Source organism: Pygocentrus nattereri, chromosome 4 (assembly GCF_015220715.1).
Source record: "Pygocentrus nattereri isolate fPygNat1 chromosome 4, fPygNat1.pri, whole genome shotgun sequence".
NCBI classification, from domain to species: Eukaryota; Metazoa; Chordata; class Actinopteri; order Characiformes; family Serrasalmidae; genus Pygocentrus; species Pygocentrus nattereri.
This window is the reverse complement of record NC_051214.1, coordinates 34,710,158-34,735,816: the sequence shown is the minus strand read 5'-3', so window position 1 is coordinate 34,735,816 and position 25,659 is coordinate 34,710,158. Positions and strand designations below refer to the sequence as shown.

Below are 25,659 nucleotides of genomic sequence, written 5' to 3'. Positions count from 1 at the left end.
TTCTGTGAAGGAGCTTTTAGAGGCTTTCAACACTTCAAGCATCTGGTTCCTATCACCACCACTGTGAATAATTCTGACTTGTAAGTTTCTCTAGAATGGAGCATTTCACATCAAACAACTCTAATGACTTTGTTTACATCTGTACTATATAATTATGCAGGAATATTTTAAAATCAGTGGAATCATTCTTTAAGCTGAAAAACTGGATGGACTAATGCCTCATAAAATGTTTCACGGTGAAAAAGTTGTGTCCCATACCATAGACATAGGGAATTACAGCTGTGTAAAACGTTGTAATGAAGAACTCCAGCTCAGACCACGCAGGAAAGTCATGTGGATTAAACATCAGGTGAAGAATCAGATATAAACTGCAGTATACCTGGAAGGCCGCCATTGCAGCCAGGATGCCAATGGTGCTTCGATGGAACACTGAGTTCTCATGATGGTGGGCAGTGATGGCAGCTGGTTCTGAATCATGATGTATTTCCGCCACTTTCTGCTGGACCATCAAAATCTTGATAATTAGGGAACTTGTCCCTGTTACGATGACAAGGGGCAAAAGATGATAGAGGAAAATAAATAGATGCTTGTATATATTGTTGAAAGTGGGACAGTCGCTTTTTCTACAGTGAAAGAAATCCGCTGGGCAGTCTTTAGTAGTGGAGTTGTCCATGTCCAAGGTATTAAGGTTTACAACGTAAGTTGGCACACTTGAGAGAACAGCAACCAAAACACACCCTACACTAAATCCAATGGCTATCTTCATGTTGTCCATAAAGATAGGAGTGATCACCCGAATGGCAGCGTTGTGCAGCTTTTGATAGCGGAAAATGCTAATAAGCACCGTGAAAAGGATGCTAGCCACTTCTCCAGAGATGGTCATAAATTTCAGTGCACTGCAGGACCAAAAACTGAGACCGTGAGCAGAGCGAAACACGGTGACATCATAGATATCCACAATCATAATCTCTTCAAGGTTTGAAAAGGCCAGTCCAAGCAAGAACACTTCAAATGTCTTCAGTCGAGTCATATGGAGGATTGATATGATCAAGAGCGTATTTCCCACTACACCAACGATAGAAATGATGATCCTCAACAGCATCAGCCCAAAGACAGACTGCTCCATCAGTTCAGCTCACAAAATGACTAGACTGTAGTCGCTGTCATGCCATACGCTATGATGTATCGTATGATGCAGTGCAATTAGATCTTCTACCTCCTCTACTTTCTGCCTCAATGAATCAAAGATCTCAGATGTCAGGAGACTTTCAAAACCTTACTGGCTGCTCAGTTTAATTGGGGCTTGAGGAAAAGCTGTAGAACCTAGAGGACTGGGAGCCATGTAATTGATGCCTTAGAGCTTTATCAACTTCAGCAAGGAACTTGATGTCTTTATTTTTCCATGAGGCTTAGCATTCCTTATTCAGCACAGATTAGATGATTGATATATCAGTCTTGTGTACTGAGATTAACTGAATCCTCTGGAATAAGGTATAAATAAGCAATATACAAAAAAGCTGTGCAAAGTGCTAACTCTACTTAACTGAAAAATTGTACATTGCTTTGGAAAATAGACTAGAACATTAAAATAAATACAATGCAAAGTAAAGGTAAATGTTGCTTATATCACCAAAATGGCACTCTCATTGTAGTGGAAGGTCACTATGTCTGAAAGAGAACATTATAGTGCTGTTATCAGAATAAAATTTTGTGTCTCCATTTTTCAGTTTTTGGCATAATTTGAAAATGTCTGTTGCTCTTTACATTGTGTGTAAATTTCATAATAAATGAACCAAAACTACTTGGAAGTCTGGCTCCATTGACTTACATTAAAGTTTTTTCCTTCATCTAGTAAGTTACCACTTTGGAGATATGATGTTTTGTTCAGACAACAGTGATATATTTTCAAACTCATTCTAATGAATCAACTCAGCTACTTCGAGGTGCATCCATTGCTGTATTCAACTGCACACACACACACACAGCATGTACAATCCCCAAAGAAAAGCACTGTCAATAGAATGAGATGCTCTGGAGCAGCTGCACATGAGCCTAAAGTCACCCACAGCTCAGGCTCGGATACAGGTGATTTAGTTTCATTTTAATGTGGTAAATGTTGTTTATCAGAGGATCTTGTGTTATGCCCATGTTTAGTTTAACCTTAACTAGTTTGATGCAATGTCCATCGTCTTAGGGTACAGGGTGAAAGAGTTTTGATCCCTTGCAACAACAAAAAAAAAAAATACAGATATATACAGATGCAACTTCTGCTTCCAGTAAATATAAGCATTTATGTAGCCCAAAGACCAGTGGCCATAACTTACGAGCAAGCAGTTTAAATATTTGACAGATGTTTTTCTGCTATTCGAACAAACAAACTGGCCTGGACTGTTCGTGTATTTTAGCACGCTAGGCTAATGAATGCGGTCCAGCCGAGGTTTATACAAGACATGACTAATGAATTAGCCCCCGTCATGTAACGTCAACGATATAACGTGAATTACTACTGGGAATGAATCAATTGCTTGAGTCTGGGATGTTTAAAATGCTACTCGTCATGTAAAACTTCGTTAAGTTTAGATTAGCCTATCTTAGCATTCATCCAGCATGCACTGCAGCGCGCTTGCGCAACACTGCCGTATCACCGTCGCTCAGCGGTCAATATTAAATGTGGGAATATACCTCCTTTTGAAACTTATAAGCATTCCTGTTTTCATATTAGACCATCCTGGAGTCGACCGTGATTTGTGCTTTTGCCGTTAACAACATTATGTCATTTACAAGTCGTGTGTTTATAGCAAATTATGGCAGGGAAAGCACGTGCTGGTTAGGATCAGGGACTGCGCAGGACACGTATGATGGGTCTGACTGCTTTCTGCAAAAAGTCGAATATGAAGTTGACCATGTAGAACCCACCGTGATTTACAACAGTGACGGGCTGTTCGTCACGGATAATGCAATAAAATAAGCAGCCTACGCTGGCTGACTGCGCTCGGTATCATGGTGGATTTTCTGTACATATTAACCGATTTAGTAAGAAACACCTCTCCACCTCTGGGAGCCTGCGCGGTCCTAGGTGCCGCCATGGCTACTCTTACGTCACAGCCTCGCGGAGCACGGATGTGTGTGTGTGTGTGAGAGAGAGAGCTGTAGCTGACATGAAGCACGCTGTACGTCGACTGAGAGGGACTGAAGTGAACGCACGACGGAGTATCTTAAGGAGCGCGGTTTCATTCGATCTCGTTCACTGACGATTAAAGGCAAGTGCGCAACAGCTGCTGCTCAGCTCGGGTTGTTTGTTGGATTGACTTTTGTTTGGCGCGAGTTTTGCATGTTGGCGGGCGATCTGAGGGGCGCTCAAAGCGCGGGACGGACAGACTCCCGCTTTTCCAGGCGTGTTTGTGTGCATGCGCCCTGGCTGCTCCACAGCAGCCACCACGTACCGGCCGCCTGCACAGGCCTCCATTGGAGAGTTTGTGTTGTCCGTCGAAGTTGCTTTAGCCGTGTGCGGCTCACCCGGTAACGCAGTGCTATTATTTCCAAAGCCGCTTCGCTGCGACTGAGAGTAAAGTGTAAGCGCTGTTAACTGTAAACGAGTTTAACCGCCCTCAGCACTAAGGCAGAGAGTTTTAGCTGCTGTTTTCGTTAGCGAAGCATAAGAACAGCTAGCTAGCTGGCTAACTCGGCTAACCCAACAATTTTCAAGTTTTATGTTTTCAGACTTTTGTGGTAACGTTACGAAGGAAAACTTTCAGCATAATGTCTGTTTGAAGTGGTCGGAGAGTTTGAAATTACTTTATATTTAAGTTTTGTAGCTAACATGGTTTTACGCATTTGCCGTCTTCGTGTTTGTATTTCTACGTCATAACGATCGGTGTTACAGCTTGAAACAAGTCTGTTTATATTGGTTTGTGTGTTTAAATAACGAACATTAAGGTTTTGGTTTTATGTTGAAATGCCTGCTGAAAGTTATAAAGCCCTTGAAAATTGAGTTTAGCGTGAGTGCTGGGTGATATCATTTCTACTGTTATACCGTCCTATTAACATAACGCGATAATTGCTTTGCAGTATTTATTTTAACGTTTGCTCTGTAATAAGCGTTATATGTATGATACATGATGCCTGTGAAATATCAGTGTTTCTACTGCCAGTTGGTTTGTTTTTAGTTCTTTTAACTGCATGTTCTTTACTTTTACTATTTGATTCAGAATCTGACACTTATGACAATATATGTCATTACTAGGTGCATCAGATTGTTTTGAAAGATCTTTTTAAAATCCATAACCAAAGAATGTTTCTTCTTTCTGAAATTATGCTTTCTGTCTGGTTAATGTTTACAGTACTTCCACGTCATTTTAAGAGCATAAACAAACGCGCTGTGACAGGTTGGTAAGACTATCTTGTAGCATAGTCGCAGGTGTCACCACGTTATTAACATTATTAGTGCAAATTTATACATTCAGTGATGTCATGATATATTTGGGCAATACTGTGATATCAGATTTTATCAGTATTGCTCAGAACTAAATGAGGCATCTAAACAGGTAGTTATTGTTTAGGAGCTACATGTAACATATTACACTTCCTTTAATACTTCACCGCTTATTAAAGAGAGTGCTCAAAGTGCTGGGGTTGTGAAAAAGAGGAGAAAAGTAGTCAGTATTATCAATAGATTATGCTGGAAATTGTGTGTATTGTGAGAGTAATTGCGGATTACGTGCAAACGAAATAAAATTAAAAGCAGCTGCTAAATTATGGAGTGATGTATTGCTTGATCTTTGCCTATATATTTACCCATGACTTTAATAAACACCCTGAGTAAATTCAAAAAGATATGTACTTGAATAAAAAATTGTGCTGCAGTATGTATTTGATATTTTAGTTTTTATATCTCCTGACACTGATCTTGATTTTGATTTCAGCATGAACATGGAGCTTGCTATATCTTAAGTGTCTGCCTCTGTAAAGCTGCAGTCTACTTCATTCTATGCAGAGCCAAAAACATATCGAGTGATCTTGAACATGTTTTAATTGATAAATCAGCATATCGGCAAAAAATGTTGGTTGTACTGGACTAATTTTTTCTTTCACATAGTTTGTTCTAGTGCACTTCTTGGATTGAGAATGATCTATTGGATCTATTTGCATCACATTTTATTACTATTTATTTGTACTTGTATACAGTGGCATGCAAAAGTTTGGGCACCCTTAGTCAAAATTTGTAAAAGACACAACGTTAAAGATGACACACTTCTTTAATATTTTAAGCAAGATTACTGTTTTATTTCCATCTTTTACAGTTTTAAAGTTAAAACAGGAAACTGTCCCAGAGCAAAAGTTTGAGCACCCTGCATGGTCAGTACTTAGTAACACCCTCTTTGACAAGAATCACACCCTATAAATGCTTTTTGTAGCTAGATTGTTTTGTTTGAAAAATTTTCCCTATGCTTCTTTTCAAAAGGCTTCTAGTTCTGGAAGATTCTTCTGCCATCTTGCAAGCACAATTCCCAAGGTCTGTCCACAGAGTTTTGAGGATGTTTAGGTTAGGGGACTGTGAGGGCCATGAGAGAACCTACAGCTTGTGCCTCTTAAGGTAGTCCATTGTGTATTTTAAGGTGTGTTTAGGATCATTATCCTGTTGCAGAAACCATCCTGTTTTCATCTTCAGTCTTTTACAAAAGGTGTTGTGTTTGCTTTCGGAATTTGCTGGTATTTAATTTAATCCATTGTTCTCTCTACCAATGAAAAGTACAAAACATTTTGATCTGCTCCCATTCTGGGAGTAGGAGAGGTGGTGTTTTCATTAAATTCCGCACCCTTTTTTTCAGTGCACAACCACTTCAGAGTCTGCTAGGTCTTTCTGAAGGTGTTTTGCAATCTTTAGGGGGGTTTATTTGCCTTTCTAGCAGTCCTGTGAGCAGTTCTCTTGGAAAGTGTTCTTCGTCTTCCAAACCTCAACCTGACCCCCACCGTTCCTGTTAACTGCCACTTCTTAATTACATTGTGAGATTATAAAATGACTAGGCAGCTGCTGATTGTTGGGACAAGGTTTGAGGAGTCAGTGTGTTTATAAAGTTTTAAAATTTGCTTTACCTGGACTTCCTAATGATTCTGAGCAAGCTGTAGCATTAACAACGTAAGGCCTGAGACCTTCGTAAATGAATGAGACCTCTAATCTCTTGCAGTGCCCAAACTTATGCATGGTGCTCATTTCCTTTTTTCACTCTAAAATTGTCCAAAAATAGTTTTTCTTAATGTTTCATTTCTAACTTCATGTTTTTTGAGATTGGTTAATTTATACTCACTTTACTATTCACTTAATTAAAATTCTGGCTGGGATGCCCAATTTGTTTTTCAACATTACTGTATCAGTTACTGGGAGGACGAGTGCTAGGGAAATGCTGAATGCTTAGCCTTTGACATCCTTACTCACAGATCATAGTCACCCATAATTTAGTTGTTGACTAGGTCAAAGTAGTTTGATGTGAAATGGCACAGTGTAGAGATTATTGATTTCTTTACAAAGGTGGTGATAGGACCCAGGGTCTGCAAAGTCTACAGCTCAGATATAGCCATTTTATTTTCTACATGACCTGTGAACCAACTGTGTTTTCTGAGCTTTTTATATGTGATGTTAAATAATGGTGAAATAAATTTGGGGGAAACCTTTTTCTTTTTTCTTTCTTCAATATTTGTGAAAAAATATTTTACCTTAACCTGCAGATACCAATCCACCTGTAATGGATTTAAGTGTTTTAGACCAAAAGCTTCTTAAAACTACAGTAATACAATGTCTCAGACGTCAGGCAGTGTATACATAACTATTTTGTTTCTTAGCTCTCTGTGATGTACCTTTAGAGTCATTAAACACTAAGGATGTCTGGTTCTCATTACCACTATTGTGGACAGTTATGACTCGAGAAGTTTCTCTAGAATGGATAACTCCGAATTACTGTATCTTAAAGATTTAATTAGTCAGAAATTTAGAAAAAATTCCCCTTTTAAATGGACTGTAAAACTGTCAGTATTTGTTTTGTTTATGAGCTGATGTGTAGATTTATGTTGCTTGTCTTGTGCCTGTGTTTTAATAGGATGTTCAGAATACAAGGAATGCATCCAGGGTAAATGAACCTGACAGCCCTACAGGAGCAACCTATGCCTAATTTTGCTTTCACCATGGAGGTTAATGCAACTGCAGAGAGACTGACCGAAATGACATGTACAACTTCCACTCCACCCTCAGTTTCTGTCTTTCTGAAGCCAGGCAAAGTTGATGATTGTAGCAACAACCAGACTCTTTCAATAAGCAAGCAGACAGGCCTTCCTGTTGCCTTCCCTCTTGTGAAATCCAGCAACAACTCTACGAAGAGCAGTTATACAAGCAGTAATATTATAGCAACTCTGGAAAATGAATCTGTTTGGAGTAGATTTCACTGCTTGGGCACAGAGATGATTCTCACAAAGCAAGGCAGGCGCATGTTTCCCTGCTGCCGCTTTAGACTGAGTGGATTGGATCTAGAGAGGAAGTACACACTGGTTATGGATATTATGCCATTAGATGCCTTTACTCACAAATGGAATGGAAAGACTTGGGAACCTGCTGCTGTGGGTGAGCCACCTGTGCGTGCCAGAGTTTGTGTTCACCCAGAGTCCCCAGCCTTCGGTCATCAATGGATGGAGAGCCCAGTGTCCTTTTACAAGGTGAAGCTAACCTGTATCTCCACGGACCAAGATGGTTGTGTATTTTTGTACCCGATGCACCGTTACCAGCCACGTCTTCATGTTGTTCCTGTAGATCCAGACTCAAAAGCGTCTACTACACTTGACAGTCCAAATGTTCAGACATTTACCTTCCCTAAAACAGAGTTCTATGCAGTCACAAGCTACCAGAACCCACAGATCACCCAGCTTAAAATCGACTGTAACCCTTTTGCCATGGCCTTCCGTAAAGACAGCCAGAGCATTCGTCTGCTTCAGGACAAACTCGGTCTTTGCTCTCCTGGAGGCACACAGTCACAGCCATCTGGTTTGAATTTGTCCATCCATAACAGTGAACAAAACAGAAAAGAGTGTACATTAAAGGATGCAACCTCACCCTGCACGAAAGACCACAGGTATGATAATCTGGGCACTTAAATGTTTGTTACTTTAATAGATGTGCTTTATAGACCAAAGTAAAACCCTATTGTGTGTGAAGATTTAATTTTATTGTTTTGTTTGTTAAATAGTAGCTTTGAAATTTTACTTTTTTTTTTGGCTTCATGCAGGGAAAGTCTTTCTCCAGGATCATCACCTGGTAAAGAAAGAGAGGGGATATTGATAAAAATGAAGAATGCAGTCTCAGGTTACCTGAATGGTGCTTTGTGCAAAGAGGAAATTAATTCCAATGAGACCAATGAAGACAAGGAAGTTGTCAAGCAATCTTTGACACAACTTGCGCTGGATGAGCACCTAGCACCTTTGGATGTTGAGCCAAGTGTAACTGCGCCCATACAAGAACCCTCACAAACCATGAATGGATCTCCTGCAAGCTCAAACGTTGTCTCTAGGGAAGCAGTTCATTCCCAGCTCGGCTATGCACATGGCAAATCACCTACAGAAGCAGCAATATCTGCTCAGGTTTCTCAGGGGAGAATGAAACCGAAATTTTCTGCCTTACCCAAGCCACGTTTGCTTAATACTAGCCAAGTGAACAGGCGTAACACAACTGCTCATTTTAGGCGTAAGCCTTTTCGTAGGGCTAGGAAAGCCAGGTCTAAATGGTGGTCTAGTGTAAGGTATTCAAAACCCCCTCTAGTAATCCCTCCTCCTGATGTGTCCTTACAACCAGACCTTGAAGATGTAGAAGGAATGCTGTTTGTGTCTTTTGCTGCAAAGGTATGACTGTGTAACTTTGATTTTGACCATCTCAAGAAGCTTAATACTTGTTTGGCTAGTGAACTGTTTTTTGGCTCAGAACTTTGAAGTGATAAGTTGTGTCTTCATTCCTTATTTTAAAGCAAGCCTTGGATGTTCATGTTCAGAACATGAAGCCTGTAGAAACATCACCGCTTCCACTGCCTGAAAATCAGTCAGATGTTCATGCTGTTGAAGGTATGTACACTGATGTCCTCTGAGAGTTTCGAGCAAGTGTTAACTAATTTAGTTGTTTACATATTATGTTAATTAACCTTAGATGAACCTTAAGGTTAATGAATTATTAACCTTGTTTGATTTCATCTGTTTTATTGGTTATAAAGAATACTAGGACTGCAACAGGTTGCTGTTAATCAACAGTACTGATTAAGAAAAATATTGGCATGTATTGTTGGCATGTCACTAGAAACTTTTAAAGGTTCTGTGCTCTGATTGAGGGATCATTAGAAGGATGCAGCCATTCTGACAAAATAATATTACAATGTGCTACAGAAAAGCATTGGTAAAAAAAATCGCACAGGCGAAACCACAAAGGCAAGGGAGAGGAACTGCAGAAGGCATAATAAACCCTGTTCATGCCTGTTATTAGCAGCTGTCCATGGTAATCTGATTGTAAATGGAGTAGACATGTAGCCATTGATGCCTGGTAATTCCATATGTCAAATGCATCTCCAGTGGGGCTGAAAAATCAATATCGAAATCGCAATAAAGAGTAGTTTTCAAAGCTCTTTTCAGTGCTGTACTTAGCACTGACTATGTGTGATCGGATCTCACAATACTCATGCTAGGTGCAAATGGGGCCATAGTAAGATTAGTTGATTAATCTAACAACGACTATTCAATTAAGTTATTGTATGAACAGTCATAGCAGCCCTAGAGAATACATATGCAAAACACTTGGAAGCAAATCTCCACTATTGTTTGCATTTCTCAGTTACATGCAGAGCCTGAGCCTGCTAGTACAGCTGTTTGAGTCACACAGTAAAGAGCTGCATTCAATAGTGGAGCCAGTACTGTTGTGGGCAGCCTAGAACAGAAGTAATCATTTACAGAGTGGTCTTCGCAGTCAATAAAATATGGTTTTATATTAATTTGGCCTTTTTAATGCAGTTATATAGTTTCACAGACAATCTGTGCATATATGCTGCAGTCACACTCAGATTCTTACACAGTTGTGGACGGTGCAATAATTTTGCCCATGTTTACCATTAAAAAAAGATTCCTGGTGGAGATAACTTGTGAGCCAACTACACTATACAGTGACCAGCCACTTCATCAAGTACACCTCCTAGCATCTGCATTCTTTGTCCCACTTACCATATAGCTGCGCTTTGTAGTTCAGTGACTGTAGTCTGTCTTTTTCTCTGCCTGCTTTATTAGCCCCCTTTTACCTTATTCTTCAGTGGTCACAACCCCCACAGAGCAGGCATTATCTGGGGGGTGCACCATCCTCAGAACTGAACTGCAGTGACACTGACCTGGTGTGTTAGTGTGTGGTACAAATGGATCAGACACAGCAGTGCTGCTGGAGTTTTTAAGCACTAATTTTAAGTTTTTTTTTTTCTTTTTTCTAAGTGTCCATTAATTAACTACTTTATTAGACACACCTACCTTGCTGGCCCAACTTGTAGATGTAAAGTCAGAGACAGTAGCTCATCTGTTGCTGCACAGTTTGTGTTGGTCATCCTCTAGACCTTGGTCACAGAAAACTGTTGGCTGGATGATTTAGGTTTTTGGACTATTCTAAGTCCAGATGTGACACTGAGGTGTTTAAAAACTCCACCAGCACTGCTGTGTCTCATCCACTTTTAACAGTGCAACACACACTAACGCACCACCACCACTTCTGTCTCATTGCAGTGCTGAGAATGATCCACCACCCAAATAATACCTGCTCTGTTGTGGTCCTGTGGGGGTACTGACCATAGGAAAACATAAATGGAAGCTATGCAGTATGCTGAGAAACAGATGGACTACAGTCTGTTATTGTAGAACTGCAAAAGTGGACAGGCCTGAGACTGCTGCATCTGTGCTGCCCTACTGATGCCTCCTAATGGACTTTTCTGTGTTTTGCATTATACTGTAGATGTCAGTCTTTCTGTGGAGGAGAGAATTTCTAAGTTGGAGAGCACATTACTGCTTCATCTGAAACAGCAGAAGCACAGACAAGTCATCCACCCACTCCTACAGGAAGGTTTGTAGAGAATGTCCACCTGATGACATGAGAACTCATTCTGTAGATGCAGTCATATGCTTAATTAATAATGTTTATTTTTGAAGGGTGATGTATTTTTTTTGTGGTTTCTTTTGTAATAGTTGGTATGAAGTTAAGTCTTCTGGATCCAACGGCAGCTATAGACCTACAGTACCTTGGTGTGCGCTTGCCTTTCCCCCCACCTGTTCATAATAGTTTGAATCAAATGAACCCCGAAAGCATCTCACCTTCCCATGGTGAGTAAAAATACTAATTTTCACTGTAAAATTGTTGATTTGGTGCATTGTTGAATAAATGATTATTTGTTTAAGGGTATTTGTAGTTGGCTAAGATTTCAGAAAAAAAAAGTTGGTGGGCTGTTTTTGTGCAGATGGAGCAGGTTCTTTTGTGTCTCGAACTGGAAAAACAAATGATCCCACAAAAATAAAAGGCTGGAGAGATAAATTTAGCACCAGTGCAGTACAGAGTGCTCCTGAAGGTAAGTGGTTAATCTTGCTGAAACCTTACAGATGTATTTCAATCCTCATTTGTTATGCAGTATAACAATAGTTGCACAGCTGCAAGTGAATAGGTTCATGCTTAAATGTTCTGTTTCCAAATAGGTCTGAGAAACCATTCTGCCTTCTGCAGTGACATGCTGGATGAGTATCTTGAAAACGAGGCCCAGCAGATCAGTGATCGTGTTGCTGTCTTTTCCAAGAGCTCTTCAACTCCTGTATCATACCAGCTGCCTTCCAGGAGCAGCAGTTATGTGGTCACTCTGGATAGTCTGCTTAAGACCCGATCCACATCATTAAACAAGGTTTATTCCAGCCATGCAAACGTCCAGGCCAGACCTCTTCTTGGGAGGTCTCCAGAAAACTCTGTGTCGTTTTATTCAGAAGGATCCTCCTATAGTATGTTTGAAAATAAAACAAAAAGCAGTAATTTTGCACGTTCATTTCAAAGCGATCAAGCCATCAGTTCTACTGGACCACTTCCTAGACTTGGCAGAAAGAACCAACTAAGCAGGCCTCAGCTGCGGTGGAGTTATGGTATGATGCCTGCTAAAAGGCAGATCCATTTCATGCTCCAGGACTTGGAGGAAGAGGCATTCTTTAATGGAAAAGTTCGTACACACATCACCACTGAGAGAGCCAATTTTGCTCTCAGTTCACTGGTCACTTCTCAGGTATGGAACATTATTGCTGGTTATTACAACAAGCATTACAATGTTTTTAACAAGCAGTCAGCAGACCCTGTGTTGTTTGTGTGTGTGTGTGTGTGGGTTTTTTATTATTATTATTTATTTATTTATTTTATTTTAATAATATTTCCAGAAATCTGTGAAGAGGACTAAATTCAGCACTCTCCATCATAAGGGTGAATGTTCTGAGGAGTTCTGTCGGTTGGGCTGCATTTGTGATAGCCTACAGAGGAAGATTCGAGGGCCCACTCACTGCCGACGAGAGCAGTGCATGTTTGACTGCAGCTGTTTCAAGCACAAAGTTCTTCTGATCCACCCTCCAAAAGTGACTAAAATTCAGCGGGGCAGGAAGAGAGCACTGATGGCTTTCCGTAAGTATCTTTGACTGTGCTTTGAACTGGTGCATTAAGTCCTTAAACATGTCTAGTTAACATGAGTCTGTTGAGTGTCTATTAATTTACTAAATAATTAAAAATCCTAATCATGGCTTTACATGTTGCACTGTGCACTGTATTAAAGCAATCGCAGACCCAGAGAAGGGGGATAGACCACCACCTGCTACAAGTGTCACCACCTTATGGAAGTTGAGGATGGAAGAAAATGACTCTGAGCCTTTATTTATTCCAGAGCCAGCACCTTCCTTTAAAAAAGTACCTCGCTTGCGCACCTATGTTCCACGCCCAACTCCTCAGGTGAATAATTTGTGGTATACTGAAGTATATTATCTTATGTAATTGTAGAATTTTAGTGAATGTCAGCTGGACAAGTACGGTGCAACGGTGAATTTACTGAAATGTTAAATATACATAAATACCTTTCTGTCACTGCCGCCTGCCCTGCTTGGTTATAGATGCGGGAAGAGGACAAAGATCCTGTGTACCTGTATTTTGAAAGCAAGATGACATGTGCCCGTGTAAGAGAGTACAACAGCAATCCACCTCCTCAGGTGCACATGTTACCCAACAAAAAATTGACGCAGGACACTGAGAAACTTGTAAGTAGTATAACATGGGGACACTATTCAAATGTGTTTTGTAATGCTCCTCTCTATTAGGATTGCAGCAACCAATCAACGTCATCGATAATGGAAATAATATGAAATTCTTGGCAGTGAATATGATCAGTTAGCTGGCTTGATGTTTGCATACCCCATTTACATCACTTAATTGAAAGAGTGAACGTGCAGATAGCAGTGACTACAGTACAGGTACAGGATTCCACACAGCCTCATAAAGTAAAAAAAATATAAAGAAGTTCAAAACTGAGCTCTTCTGTCATGAGAGCACAGCTGTGGTAAAACTATACTCAAAAGTTATAAATAGCTTTGTCTGCATTTAAGCTCTGTGGTATATTCTATTAAATAAAACTGTTTTATTTAATAGAATATACAACATTGGCTGAAGGGATGAGCTGCAATTTCATCTAAATGGCTAATTAGTTATCAGATTGCCTGTGTGCTTGTGCACACAGACTTGCTTATTCATGCATATACAAATATATTTGAAAAAGTTTATTTATTTGTGTGTGTGTGTGTGTGTGTGTGTGTGCACGTGCTTTGGCATCCCATCCACACGAAAACTGAGCTATTTGAAAATGCCCTCCAGGGTAGAGATTTTAAAACTTCATTTATGTGTTCATGATGTTTTGGTGACTGTGTGCTTTGTGATATGTGATTACATGATGTTTCTGGCAACACAACTAATAAATCAAAGTTATAATGGACTGATACTTAATTACCCTACTTTTCATACCTTTGTTTTGTAGTACCTTTTGTGATGCCCTGTTCTTTCTTCCTTCCAGAATCATTGTTTTGAAGCTGGTGTCCCACCCACCGCTCAAAAAATAGCAGGTTGGCATTTATGATCTTGAAGTTATTGTATTATTTCAGATATTATACAAACATTTACTAAATGCAATTTATGAATAAATAATTTTGGGTAAAGATTTGATTTATATGATGCTCAGAGAACACCACTCTTGTTGCCTTTAGAGAGGAGATGTGATGTTTATGAGGTAGCTTCACGGTTTAACAAAATTAATTCTGTAACATGCTGTGTGTGCCTGATGTGACTCAAGGGTAATATGCTTTATAGCTCTACTGGTCTGTAATAACTGCTGTAAAAGTAAAGAAAAAAGGTTGAGACTTTAGTTCTTTGAATTTACCCCTATTTAGAAAAAAGTACTTCAGGAGCTGGAGAACACCCAAAAGGTGCACCCTCTGCAGTGAATACAGATGCTCCAGAGCCGACTAAACTGCTGGAAATTCTGTCAGAATGTAACTGGGAGCCTCATCGGAACTTGGTGCTGAGTTCGCTGTTCTGGCGCATGAGCAATAACCTCCTTTCTGAGCCTTTCTGCGTTGGCATGTACAGAGTTCAGCTTCTATCCACCACACTCAAAAGAGGAGACACATGTTCTACAGTCACATACAAGGTATGTGTGTCACGGTCTCAGGAAAGAAAGGCAACCAGTGAACTACAACCGATGGTGACGAAAATGTTGAAAACTGAAGTTTCAAAAGCCAAGGAAACACGAACTAAGAAAGGTAACAATGCTGTGTAGAATCCATTAAAAAGCATCAATATTTAGGCTACAGAGCTTTTTTTTTTGATACAGTTGACTTCATGCATATGTTCAGCCTGGTCTGTTTTTGAATAAATATCAATGCAATTGATCTCTCACACAGGAAATTGTGTAGTATCAGCACACATTGTTCCCCAGAAAAAGAGCAGCCCATTGACTGACAAGCGAAATAGGCCACCCTGCAAGAAAAAGTCAAGGATTTTCCCCTTGCTCACTCATGCCCTTCCTGCTGGATATCTCAGAGCTGCCAAAAAGAAACGAGGAGGTCCTGCTCATGGGCTAATAAGGGTAAATCATAAGTTAAGAGTCCATCTTATTATAGTCTTCTTGATTTTGTTTTGTCACTGTAGATCGAAACAGTCACATCCCTGTGTGTGTTACAGGTAAATGGCAAAATGTACAATCAAGCAAAATTGTTATTAGGCCAGATGGGAGCATTACACCCCGCCAACCGCTTTGCAGCTTTTGTCACTGGCAGACTGTGGCCTAAACCTCCAGATCAGCCTAAGGTCCTAGCTGATGTACCCAAACCTTGTCTTGTCCAAGCCCCTGCTGAGCCCAATACTGTACCCAAAGTGATAAATATTTCACAGACCACTCCCCCACCTTCTTCCAGACCCCTTCCAGCCATTGCCCCCAAGACTAAAGCAGTTTCCAAAAGGACAAGATCAAAGCTAACTCCCTTGACTGCCCTTTCAAAGCTTGTAGGTGAGTTGAATGATCTTGATCTCTGCTTTGGAAGAAAAAAGAAAAAAAAAAGATATATTCCTCTCTCTCTCATATATATATATATATATATATATATATATATATATATATATATATATATATATATATATATATATATATATATATATATATGAGGTTTTTGATAGTCATGAGTCTTTTAAAGACTCATGAAAGTGTGTTCTCACTTGGTAGCATTCTGTAAATGTTGTTGATCCTTTTTAAAGGAAATAGCCTGAATGCCACAGCTAGGCTAGGGGTCACTGGAATTGGTTTTACTGTATTACAATACTCGAAGCTAAGATGATACTGTAATCTGTGTAGGGTTACCTAGAAAGTTGAAACATGTTAACAGCATCATGCTTCTCTTGTTTTTAGAGCAGAGCACATCTCTGAAGGAAGATGTCTCTATAATCTCTACTGGTCAGTCACTTGATACAACTCCTCTTTTGTCTGCTGGCACCAAATTGGTTAATGTGCCAGTTCCACCTTCCAGCTCTGAAGGTACACCTTCAGAAACTGCCACAACTGCTGCTCTCCCACCTGGGCAGCAAGTGGTCCTTCAGCATTTACCAGGAGTGCCGGGGTCAAACTTCTTCTGTCAGTACAATGGCCAAGTAATCCAGCTAGTGCCCATTGGCCAAGGGCCTACTGGTCAGCCTCAACCCTGTTTAAACAGTGAAGGTCAGCAAGCTTTTTTTTTTTTTTTTACATTTAGCATAACTGAAGCAAGGGCAGAGTTATACTCAAAAAAAAAAAAGTTACTGAACCATCATTGCATTAATTATTAATATCCTTCAGTCATCAATGTACAGTGTTTAGAAGCTGAAACTAAGTTATTTTAATCTCTCTGTTTGTGTTTGTAAAACCATATATACCTCTTTTTCTCCCTCTTCAATGTCTCCACAGGTAGCATTCCACAGGTTATTCAGACTACTAACACATGCCTGCCTAAAGATGCCACATCCATGCAGAAGCCTTTGAGCACTACTATTCAATCAAAACCATTGCCCAGGCCTTTTCCAGTCATTGCACCTAAAATCTTCTCCCTTTCAGGAAGTAGTGGCATGAATATTGCCAGTGGAACCCCAGCTTTCAATTTACAATCTAGTTTTTCAGGTAAAACGGGAACGTTCTCCTTCCGGATATGCCCTCCTAGTGCTGAGGGCAAAGCTGGATCACAGCAGGGTGCTAAACCTCCAGATCAGCTTGTTGCTGCCCCTGCTGCTTTGGTACTTCCTGGAGGGTTTACGCTCATAAAACTTCCTCTAGGCCCTAGTGTACCCCCTATGCCTGCAGATTCCACCACAACTACATCTCTTCCTGCTGAATTGCCACAGAAAGATGAATGCAAGGAGAAAGTGATGTCACAGAGTTGTTCCCCAAAGACTGAACAGACATGCCAGGTCTCAGAAAGCAATACAAAGAAACTCATTCCAGACACCTCAAACACTAACTCAACAGATGCAGCTGGCTTAAACCATGGCAAGTGTGTCCTGACTTCAGAAAGTGTTGCTGAAGATAGGTTTATGGAGAAAACCTTGGATTCGGTAGAAACCAGTAGTAAAACAGGTTCTGGCAAATATGATTGGGTACCTAAAGGAGCTGAGATGGTACTCAAAAGTGATGATTGTGAATCGGAACACGAAGATATGGAGGACTGGCCACCCAAAGGAGCGGAGCGAGTACTGTGGATAGAGGAAGATTCAACTGATGAGGAGGAGAAAGAAGATTTCAATGAACAGCTGAATAATAATGCTGGTACTTCAGTTAAAAGTCCAGCTGGCACAAAGGCCAAGAATTTTAAGACCACAAGAGCGCTCCAAGACATCTCTGAGGCTTCTCAGTCTAGTTCTAATGCTGAACAAAAACACATGATTTCTACTCTCGTTGCGGAAGACAAAGAACTAGTCCATGATGATTCCAACCACAGAAGGAACCATGAACAAGAGCCATGTCTTAATGATTCCTCAAATGTAATGAAAAAAGAGCCCAATAATAAACCAACACAAACATTGTCCCCCAGCCGCTGTAACAGCAAGAAAGTTCTGCTTGAAGTAAATGGTTACCCAACTCTCACTCAAACTGAACCCTGTGAAGACCCAACAGAGAAGGTCGCTGTTGTTAACCAACCTAACGTCTGTGAACAAGGTCTTGCCCCAAAAAACAGTTCTTCGATTATTAGTAAAACTGAAGGCACCAACAGCATAACTCAGATTCATACACGTTCTAACCACTTGGAAATTCAAGAACAAGGAATTGTTCTTGGAAACTCTGGCCCAAAAAAGATTTTACCATTTATTAAACAAACAACCAATATCCAAGCAACAGTATCCAACCATCCTGACCAGAATAAACAAAATTTGAACTCCAATAGTTCAAATATTATCCATCACGAGGAATTGTCTGGACAGAAACAGACAGAATCATCAATCTCTACATCCTCCAACACTAATGCTGTAGAATATGACGAAGCTGACGAAGATAATTATGTAGACATTGATGGTGATGTCCCATGCCCTTTATTGGAGGGTCAGACACCAGCTATATCTACTCCACCAGCAGAACATCTGCCAAATGCAGCCTCAAAGAAAACTGATCTAAGTGGTTTGCATCTTCTCCCTATTATACAAAAATCATTTTCTCAGAATAATAAGGTCTTCAAATTTAGTAAACAGTTGGTCAGTTCTAGTGGGATACCCAGAACTGCTAATCAGGTAGAGGAGGAAGATGTACCTGAGAAGCAAAAGCTTTTGAAAAACAAGTGGCTCCAGTTTCAGAAGGCAGACCGAGGGCTATATGTTGATGACGAGGATGATGTCACTCAGGGGCACTTAAGTGATGATGGGAAACCAGGTAATGATTCTGATTCAGACAGCAGTGAGGGTTCAAGTAATCATGAGGACGACGAGGAGGACTCCAGTAGTGATGAAGATTCCAGTGATGATTCAGAATCTACCAGTAACAGTGAAACAGAAGAAAGTGTAAGTAACCACATTCGCTGAATAATTAGTAATGACAATTTTCTGCCATCAAATTGACCTGGCATGCAAGGGGGGGGAGAGAAACAAGTAAGTGAAGTTTAAAAGTTTCTTTTTTCCTAGTTCGGCACATCTAGTAAGGAAGATGATGCTGTTGATGTTGAGTCATTTGAAGAAAATCAAGAAAAGAAGATTATCAGCAAGATGAAAGCTGAAGTCAGGCATTACAGGTTAGACAACAGGAACTATATATCACATAAAAATACTATACATGACTGTACAACAATTTTTTTCCCTCGCAATATTATAGTGCTTTATAGTTACTTTTTTCACTGTATTGTCCCTATACAATATCCACACAGGAAATCAAAACAAAGAAAAGCAAAGAGAGCAGATAAGTTCAGAAAAAAGGTAAGGTTACTCATAAAACAGTGCTATATGACCTTTGTACCATTGTGGACCATGAAACCCCTATAAGTCCCCAGTCTTTAGATTTGAAACAGTTCCTGGATAGCAGACATTTTAGGGGAAAAAATGTTACAACCAATGTAATGATTTTTCCACAGATTAATCATAGACCTAACACTTGTGACAAAATGGAGTCAGAAAATGAGCTAGCAAAGCGGCTAACTCATACTGAGAAGGAACGTGTGCGCCGAGGTGAAATGCGACAGTCCTTTGCTTCACTGAAAACAGCACTGAACGTTGAGGAAAAAATGAAGATGTGCAAACATGACATACTCATTCAGGTTGGTGATGTGTCTATATTCTTGTTTTATCAATAATGTAAGGTGTATTTTATTAATAGTAATATACATTGCACTTATCAGTTTTGTGTGCATTTGAGACAGTATGCTGTTATTCTATGATCCCTTCTGATTTTTTTTGTTTTTTTGCCTTTTACCTCCCTGTTTTGAGAACATGAAAAGTTATATTCTGGCTGATGGGTTTAAGATGAGAAAAGAGAATATCACTGGCTTTTTGCAGGCACGGCTCATGATTCGTGCTCTGGAGGTCCGGAACCAAACTTTAGAAGAGAGGAAAAAGGCATTACTTCAGCGACAGTCTGCCTATATCAGTACAATAGCACAGCTATCTGGTAAGATATGTAGCCTTTTCTTCCTTGGGAAGTCAGCATTTTTTTGCTGTCTTGCCATTATTTCCAGGGTAAGCCTTTCAGCTCCTAGGAAACTGACAGGATGGAAAGATTTGCTTAAAAATTTTATTTCGGATTATAGATTAAGCATTATTTGATTACATATAATCTGGTTAAATCTAATCCAAATGATTACTGTATTAATGTAACCTGATTCCTGTCGTATTTTTTGGCTATTTGTTCAAAAGTCATAATTTCGACAAGACCTCTTTAAATGAGGCAAACAAAAACACCACACTTTCATAAATGAAAACTGTACTTTTTTGGGGGGGGGGATTTTGCTGTTTGTTAGTGCCATGGAACAAAAACTAACATGAGTGCCTTCAGTTGACAAACTTATGTTTTGTTCCTTAATAAAAAGGTGAAGGGTGCCATTGGCTAAGGTACTTTCCACTTTGAAAAATGAGAGCAACATAGACCTACTCATTCAGGAGCTTCAACTTGCATAGATTGGATGTACATAGTTCAGTTTGCTGCTTTTGGGGATAATGGCACCATTCCTGGCAAAGCACAGGACAAACTACACCTTTTGATGTTCGTTATGGGTTGCTGAACATAAAGACAGCAAAGATATGTGGAGTCTATTTGTCACCTGTGAAAAAATATAATGTAAATATACACTCACTGGCCACTTTATTATGTAAACCTGTTCAATTGCTTGTTAACACAAATAGCTGATCAGCCAATCACATGGACCAACTCAATGCATTTAGGCGTGTAGAGGCGTTCAAGACAACTGGCTGAAGTGCAAACCGAGCATCAGAATGGGGAAGAAAGGTTATTTGTCTTGTGGTTGATTTGACTCAAATAACCAACCGAAATCTCTGAGGAATGTTTCCAACACCTTGTTGAAAGTATGCTACGAAGAATTCAGGCAGTTCTGAAGGCAAAAGGGGGTCCAACCTTTTACTAGCAAGGTGTGCCTAATAAAGTGACTGGTGATTGTATATGTTGTATTTTTGAAAATTTTAAATTCACGCTTGGTGTGCAGGAGTGGTTTTAATGTTATCCTGCTAGTAATCACCCTGTTTCTGTTATGCATCTGTAGTCTGGTTACTGCCTTCTTTCTGTAACTGTAATGGAATAGTTAACTTTTTTGAATCCTGTATTTCACTGCTAACTTTGATGTTTAAAAATGAAATGAACGCAGTCATGAGGGGATGTGTGTAGACTTCATGTTACAGTCATGCAAGCCTCTCTGCTGTTGCACAATAGCTATTAGCAGGAGCTAATGCATACGTTCCTTTGAAACACGTGAAGCCAGTTATTCATGGCAGTGGCGGTGCTCTCAATGAAATTCATCTTAAAACAGTGCCTTAGTTAATTGAGTGGCTAGGAAACCTGACCTCTTCCCATGTCAACAGGAAAGACAGAGGAAATGGTCAAAATGAATTTCAAAGAAAACTGTGAGCAAGAAAAATGTTGTGACATCCAAAACCCAGTGCCAGCTTCAGTGACAAGTCCTGAAATAAACACCAGACTGCTAGACGGTGAAGCGAATCAGCTCCCACCTCGTCTTGGACAGTGGAAATCTAATAATTGCTTGCGTCAAACAGCTAAGAAATCCTCTGTGCAGCCTTCTGTAACTCCCTCAGGTTAGTGCTGTATGAAAAAGACCGTATAGATGGAAAAATATTACAGTATAGCTACTTGTGCTCTGAGGTGATCCTGAATAAAGACCTATATCTTTAAATATTGCTCAAACTGTTGTCTAGAAACTCTGATACAACTAATAATCTTTCAGACAACTACACTCTTTTATGTTGCCACTGTTTTGAGGTCATGTCATATGGCTGATGTAAAATATATGTGCATATAGATGTAAAAGCTTGTTATAAAAGATCCTTGGGGCCGTTTCATTCTCCCTGATTTATACTAATTTCAGTAAGAAAGAGAAGAAAAGTTCTTAGGACAGACGCCATGGAAGACTGCAAGCAAGAAAAGTGGCTTGATGTCCAAAACCCAATACCAGCTTTGGCGTCAGCTCCACAAATAAACCCCCGACGTCTAGACAGTGAAGGCAACCAACTCCCACCTCGTCTTGGGCTGTGGAAATCTGTTAATTATATACGAAAAAGATCCAAGAAATCCTGTCAACAGCCATCCATTACTACAGGTTGGTATTTTATGAAGAAGACATTTAGTTACAGCTTGTGGTTTCTGATCCTGGCAAAGGTCATTGCATAAAGAAGCATTTAATATTATGCTCAGTCATAACTGAACCCCAAATCTTACAGAATGCTCAAATTATATAAGACATTCTGCTTCAAATTGTTATTGATCTGGAAACACTGATGGGACTAATGATGTACACTGATGGGACTAATGATCTGTATTAAGATTATGAAAGCACACTCAGTTTCTGGCCTTCATCATCTGCAGTTGGCCATACCTAAAAACAGTGTGCGTAGGTTTTGCATACCGTGTATGTGTGTGTCTTTGAGCAGCCCATTGGATGCTTGGAGTCTTGAGCGTGTGTGAGCGTGTGTGAGTTTAAATGTGCTTATAATATATGGTTTATGCGATTTTGCAGCAGCTGTGGATGAGAGTTCAAACACTTGCATGTCAAGTCCTGTGTCACAGGGCACCCATGTGATCGGACCCTTACCCTCAGATAAATCAGGTACTACTAGTGCTTAGTTGTATAACTTAGTTGTAGAAGTCAGTTTTGTTTTTTGGTAAATTAACTATAATGCTGCAATTATAATTTCAGTAATTGACTGAGCTGTCAGTTATACATATGTACACTTTTATCTGTTCATTATTCATTAAATATTGTTAATAAAGCAATTTTGGGTGATATGTTTTCCTTGTAAAATTGCTGCTTTTAGAGAACTTTATCTTGAAGCTTGTGGCACAGAACCCCACTAGTCTACCTCCAGTACTGAACGATAGAAATCTCTCAGCAGACCCCCAGCCATCAGGTACGTGCACTTAGTGTTTGTTCAGAAATTTGAGATGTGTAAAAGTCCCTTGCTTTTGCTTTATTAGGTCATTCCAGTGGAGCTAATATAATGATAATGATTATCCTATCATCTAAGTGGGGAAAGGTAGACTTATGTGATCAAACACTGACTTTTTTTTAACGAATCAGCAGCATAAATTCTTGATACATGAATAGTCATTCAAAGTGTATTGATGTGAATGTGAGTCTTACTGAGTGAGATTTCTTTACTGTGGTGGTGTAGGAACCAGCGGTTAGGATGTCTACAGCTCAAATATAGCCATTTTATTTGCTATTCAAAACAATCTATATGTGTGTTCTGAGGTCCAATATGTGACACTGATGATAAAATAGTGGTAAACCTAGGGGGGGTAAAGATTTTCTTTGGGAGCTGTTTTGCCTTTCAATACTTTTTACCATGATATAAAATACATTTTAGCCCAAAAACTTATTTCAGACCCATCATAAACAATGTCTCAGGCATTAGGCACAGTATTTGTAGCCATTTTATGTAATCCCTTCTGTGAGGTACGTTTTAGTAGCAGTAAACACTTTGGACATCTGGTTCATCTCACCCACCACAGTGAACAATTCGGACTTAGTACATTTCTCTAGAATGGAGCATTTTCCATGAAGTCACTCTGAATTACATTCCATATTTTAGCTATTAAACTATGCATCAGGTGTTTTTTTTTTATAAATTAGTGGAATTCTGTTTAAATTTGGAAAGTAGCTAATAAGCTAGCCTGCTCAGAACTTGTGCTAAAATTTTATCAATTATAGATTGTTTTTCCTGTTTAATCTACTAATGGAAATGTATCTGCAATTTGAAACATGACAAATCTTAGACTGGCTTTTACTTTTTCTGTTCTTGCAGGCCTGAATACAGTGCCGCAACTTGATCAGAGAGCATTAGACCTATCATCAGTACCAAGCTCAAAAACTGCACCCATTCAAGCAGGTAACGTATATCTTGTGTTCTAATAGTAATACTCAATAAAAGATGCACATAATATCATTTTGATCATTCAAGTGTAATGTGAACATAACACATTAACATGCCTTCTGAAATGTTGGTCTTCGCAGCGACGGGACCATTCACTTTGCCGAAGATTGTATTACAGTCTTTTGCGATGGCTGATCCTGTTGCAAAGCTTCAGCTTACAAGTCTTGAAAAGACTCCTCTGCCAAGTTCCCCTCAAGCCTCAGAGTCTGCAGTAAACTCACTGGATGTTACCTTAGATGCACAAGACGAAGAGGCAGGAACAGAAACGGGTGACTCCGTAAAGATCTGCGAAGAAACTGAGAAATCTTTGGGGTCTGAGGAATCGAATGAGGAGAACCCAAGTTCATCCCCACCAGTCAATAAGAACTGCATCCAAAATATTACTGTGACCGAGTCAGAAAAAGACAAACCGGCTGCTGAAGGTTTGGTGAAATTGAGGAAAAAGAGGGCAAAACGTGATGTGATCATAGAGGATGCCTTGTCTAACCCTGATGCCTTAGGGCCCAGAATGCTTAGGAACAGATCTCCTGCTACCAACAGAATGTCCACAAGGAGTACCCCAAAGAAAAAAAGGTAGAGGGTTACTTAGAAGTGCGGTGGCATGTGAACTTTGCTAAACTGCGGCTTGTCCTTGTTCCTAAATACATGCCTGATGTATTTTTGATGCATTTCTGGGGCTAAAGAGGGATTGCAATGAACTGTTCTCAGAAATCCTGTATTTGTTCCTGCTCACAAATCCAAAGATAAGGATAAAAGGATCGATACCTCTCATTTGATGGCTGTGCCTAGTCCATCAATAATGTACTGTTTATCTTGCCCCCTCTTGAGAATGCTGCACGTTTGACTGAGCTGAGGATTTCTTAAAGAATACAAACAGTATTTGAACAAAACATTAAATTAATGTCTGAATACATGTTATCATTTGGTAATAGTCCAATGAATCCCATATTGGGGTAATGTTATTAATAAGCAACTTAGTTTTGTATGTTCTCTATTATGTACTGCATTGTTCATAGATTTGCATTTGCTAATCGGGATTTCAGGGAGTAGATTAGTTTACACTGTATATACATTTTTCAATCATGTTTTTTACTGTGTTGATTTTCTAAATCAGTTAACCTTTGTCAGGATAAATGAAACCATCTTCAAAAGTCATGTCTCATGACTGGAAAAAAACAATTACTGTTTTCAATAAAGCATGCAAAGGAAAAAATGTGCAAAATGAACAATTTCATAAAAACATCCCAGTTTTTTTTAATGAACGTTATACTGTGATACCTGTTCTGTTGTTTATTAAGTAGATTAACTTTTTCACGTTAGTGTGTATTTTTTTTTTGTTTGTTTGTTTTTTTGTATAACAACTTGTTGGGCAGCATTTTATTTCAGTAATAAAATGCATGGATGTCAAATAGACTTGCCTGTGTTTAGGAAAATATACACTGTCAAATGATATTGTTCTCCTGAACTCGGTGATGTTGATCAAGGAATGGACAGTTACAGCTGAATAAAAGAATGCATGGTTCGCCTGACTGCATTGTACATGAAAATGTGAAGGCCAGCTGTGTATGTGAATAAAGCCTGTGAGTTGTGAGGAGCAGTCTGTCCCAAATTAAACTGCTTACATTGTGTCCATTTAGATGACCTTGATAATGGCTGTGTGTCGATTAGTCCATTCAGGAAAATCCACATGAATATTATGGACATGAGCAGAAATAAAGACTCAAAACGGCTTTAGTCAGAGTAGTAGTGGGAGGGTTTTTTTGAAAGTGGCTGTAAATTTGTGAATTTTATAGCAGTTCTGGTCTGTGTACGCTATAAGTTTGTAGGCACCTGGTTTTCCAGTATGTCTAATGAAATGCGGGGAATTGATAGGGTTTTTGCACCGTATTGGCTGGATCGGGGGTGGGGGTGTAGCTTTGGTGTAGAGCGGCAGGAAGATCATCAGA

The 25,659-nt window shown here is 39.6% G+C and overlaps 2 protein-coding genes across 4 annotated transcripts; one reads left to right on the top strand and one right to left on the bottom strand.

The window, feature by feature from the left end:
* Nucleotides 1-211: 211 nt before the first annotated feature.
* Nucleotides 212-1,126, bottom strand: LOC108444475 (type-1 angiotensin II receptor). The gene has a single exon (XM_017725677.2). The coding sequence runs from the start codon at nucleotides 1,124-1,126 to the stop codon at nucleotides 212-214; it is 915 nt and encodes a 304-aa protein (XP_017581166.2).
* A 2,001-nt stretch (nucleotides 1,127-3,127) lies between these two features.
* magl (MAX dimerization protein MGA-like) lies at nucleotides 3,128-25,327 on the top strand. 3 transcript variants are annotated; one of them, XM_017683203.2, is made up of 27 exons: nucleotides 3,128-3,260; nucleotides 7,092-8,114; nucleotides 8,268-8,877; nucleotides 9,000-9,093; nucleotides 11,003-11,110; nucleotides 11,233-11,367; nucleotides 11,502-11,609; nucleotides 11,734-12,302; nucleotides 12,451-12,688; nucleotides 12,837-13,009; nucleotides 13,168-13,311; nucleotides 14,118-14,166; nucleotides 14,491-14,862; nucleotides 15,004-15,188; nucleotides 15,284-15,608; nucleotides 16,005-16,310; nucleotides 16,536-18,610; nucleotides 18,731-18,837; nucleotides 18,970-19,018; nucleotides 19,174-19,356; nucleotides 19,595-19,706; nucleotides 21,128-21,358; nucleotides 21,649-21,879; nucleotides 22,300-22,386; nucleotides 22,595-22,687; nucleotides 23,585-23,668; nucleotides 23,794-25,327. In XM_017683203.2, exons 2-27 carry the CDS (start codon nucleotides 7,126-7,128, stop codon nucleotides 24,288-24,290), a joined length of 8,154 nt encoding a protein of 2,717 aa, XP_017538692.1. In that variant the 5' UTR covers nucleotides 3,128-3,260; nucleotides 7,092-7,125; the 3' UTR covers nucleotides 24,291-25,327. The 3 variants fall into 3 exon arrangements, with proteins under 3 accessions (XP_017538692.1, XP_017538688.1, XP_017538705.1); XM_017683199.2 differs by having other exon boundaries at nucleotides 22,297-22,386; XM_017683216.2 differs by lacking the exon at nucleotides 21,128-21,358 and having other exon boundaries at nucleotides 22,297-22,386.
* The last annotated feature ends 332 nt before the right edge of the window (nucleotides 25,328-25,659 follow it).

Excerpts from the sequence above, each read along its gene's own strand:
- LOC108444475 (XM_017725677.2), bottom strand. The coding sequence starts at position 1,126 with ATGGAGCAGTCTGTCTTTGGGCTGATGCTGTTGAGGATCATCATTTCT.
- magl (XM_017683199.2), top strand. The coding sequence starts at position 7,126 with ATGAACCTGACAGCCCTACAGGAGCAACCTATGCCTAATTTTGCTTTC. Across the intron at positions 12,303-12,450 it reads GTTCACTGGTCACTTCTCAG|AAATCTGTGAAGAGGACTAA; the intron begins GTATGGAACATT and ends TAATATTTCCAG. Across the intron at positions 12,689-12,836 it reads GAGAGCACTGATGGCTTTCC|CAATCGCAGACCCAGAGAAG; the intron begins GTAAGTATCTTT and ends ACTGTATTAAAG.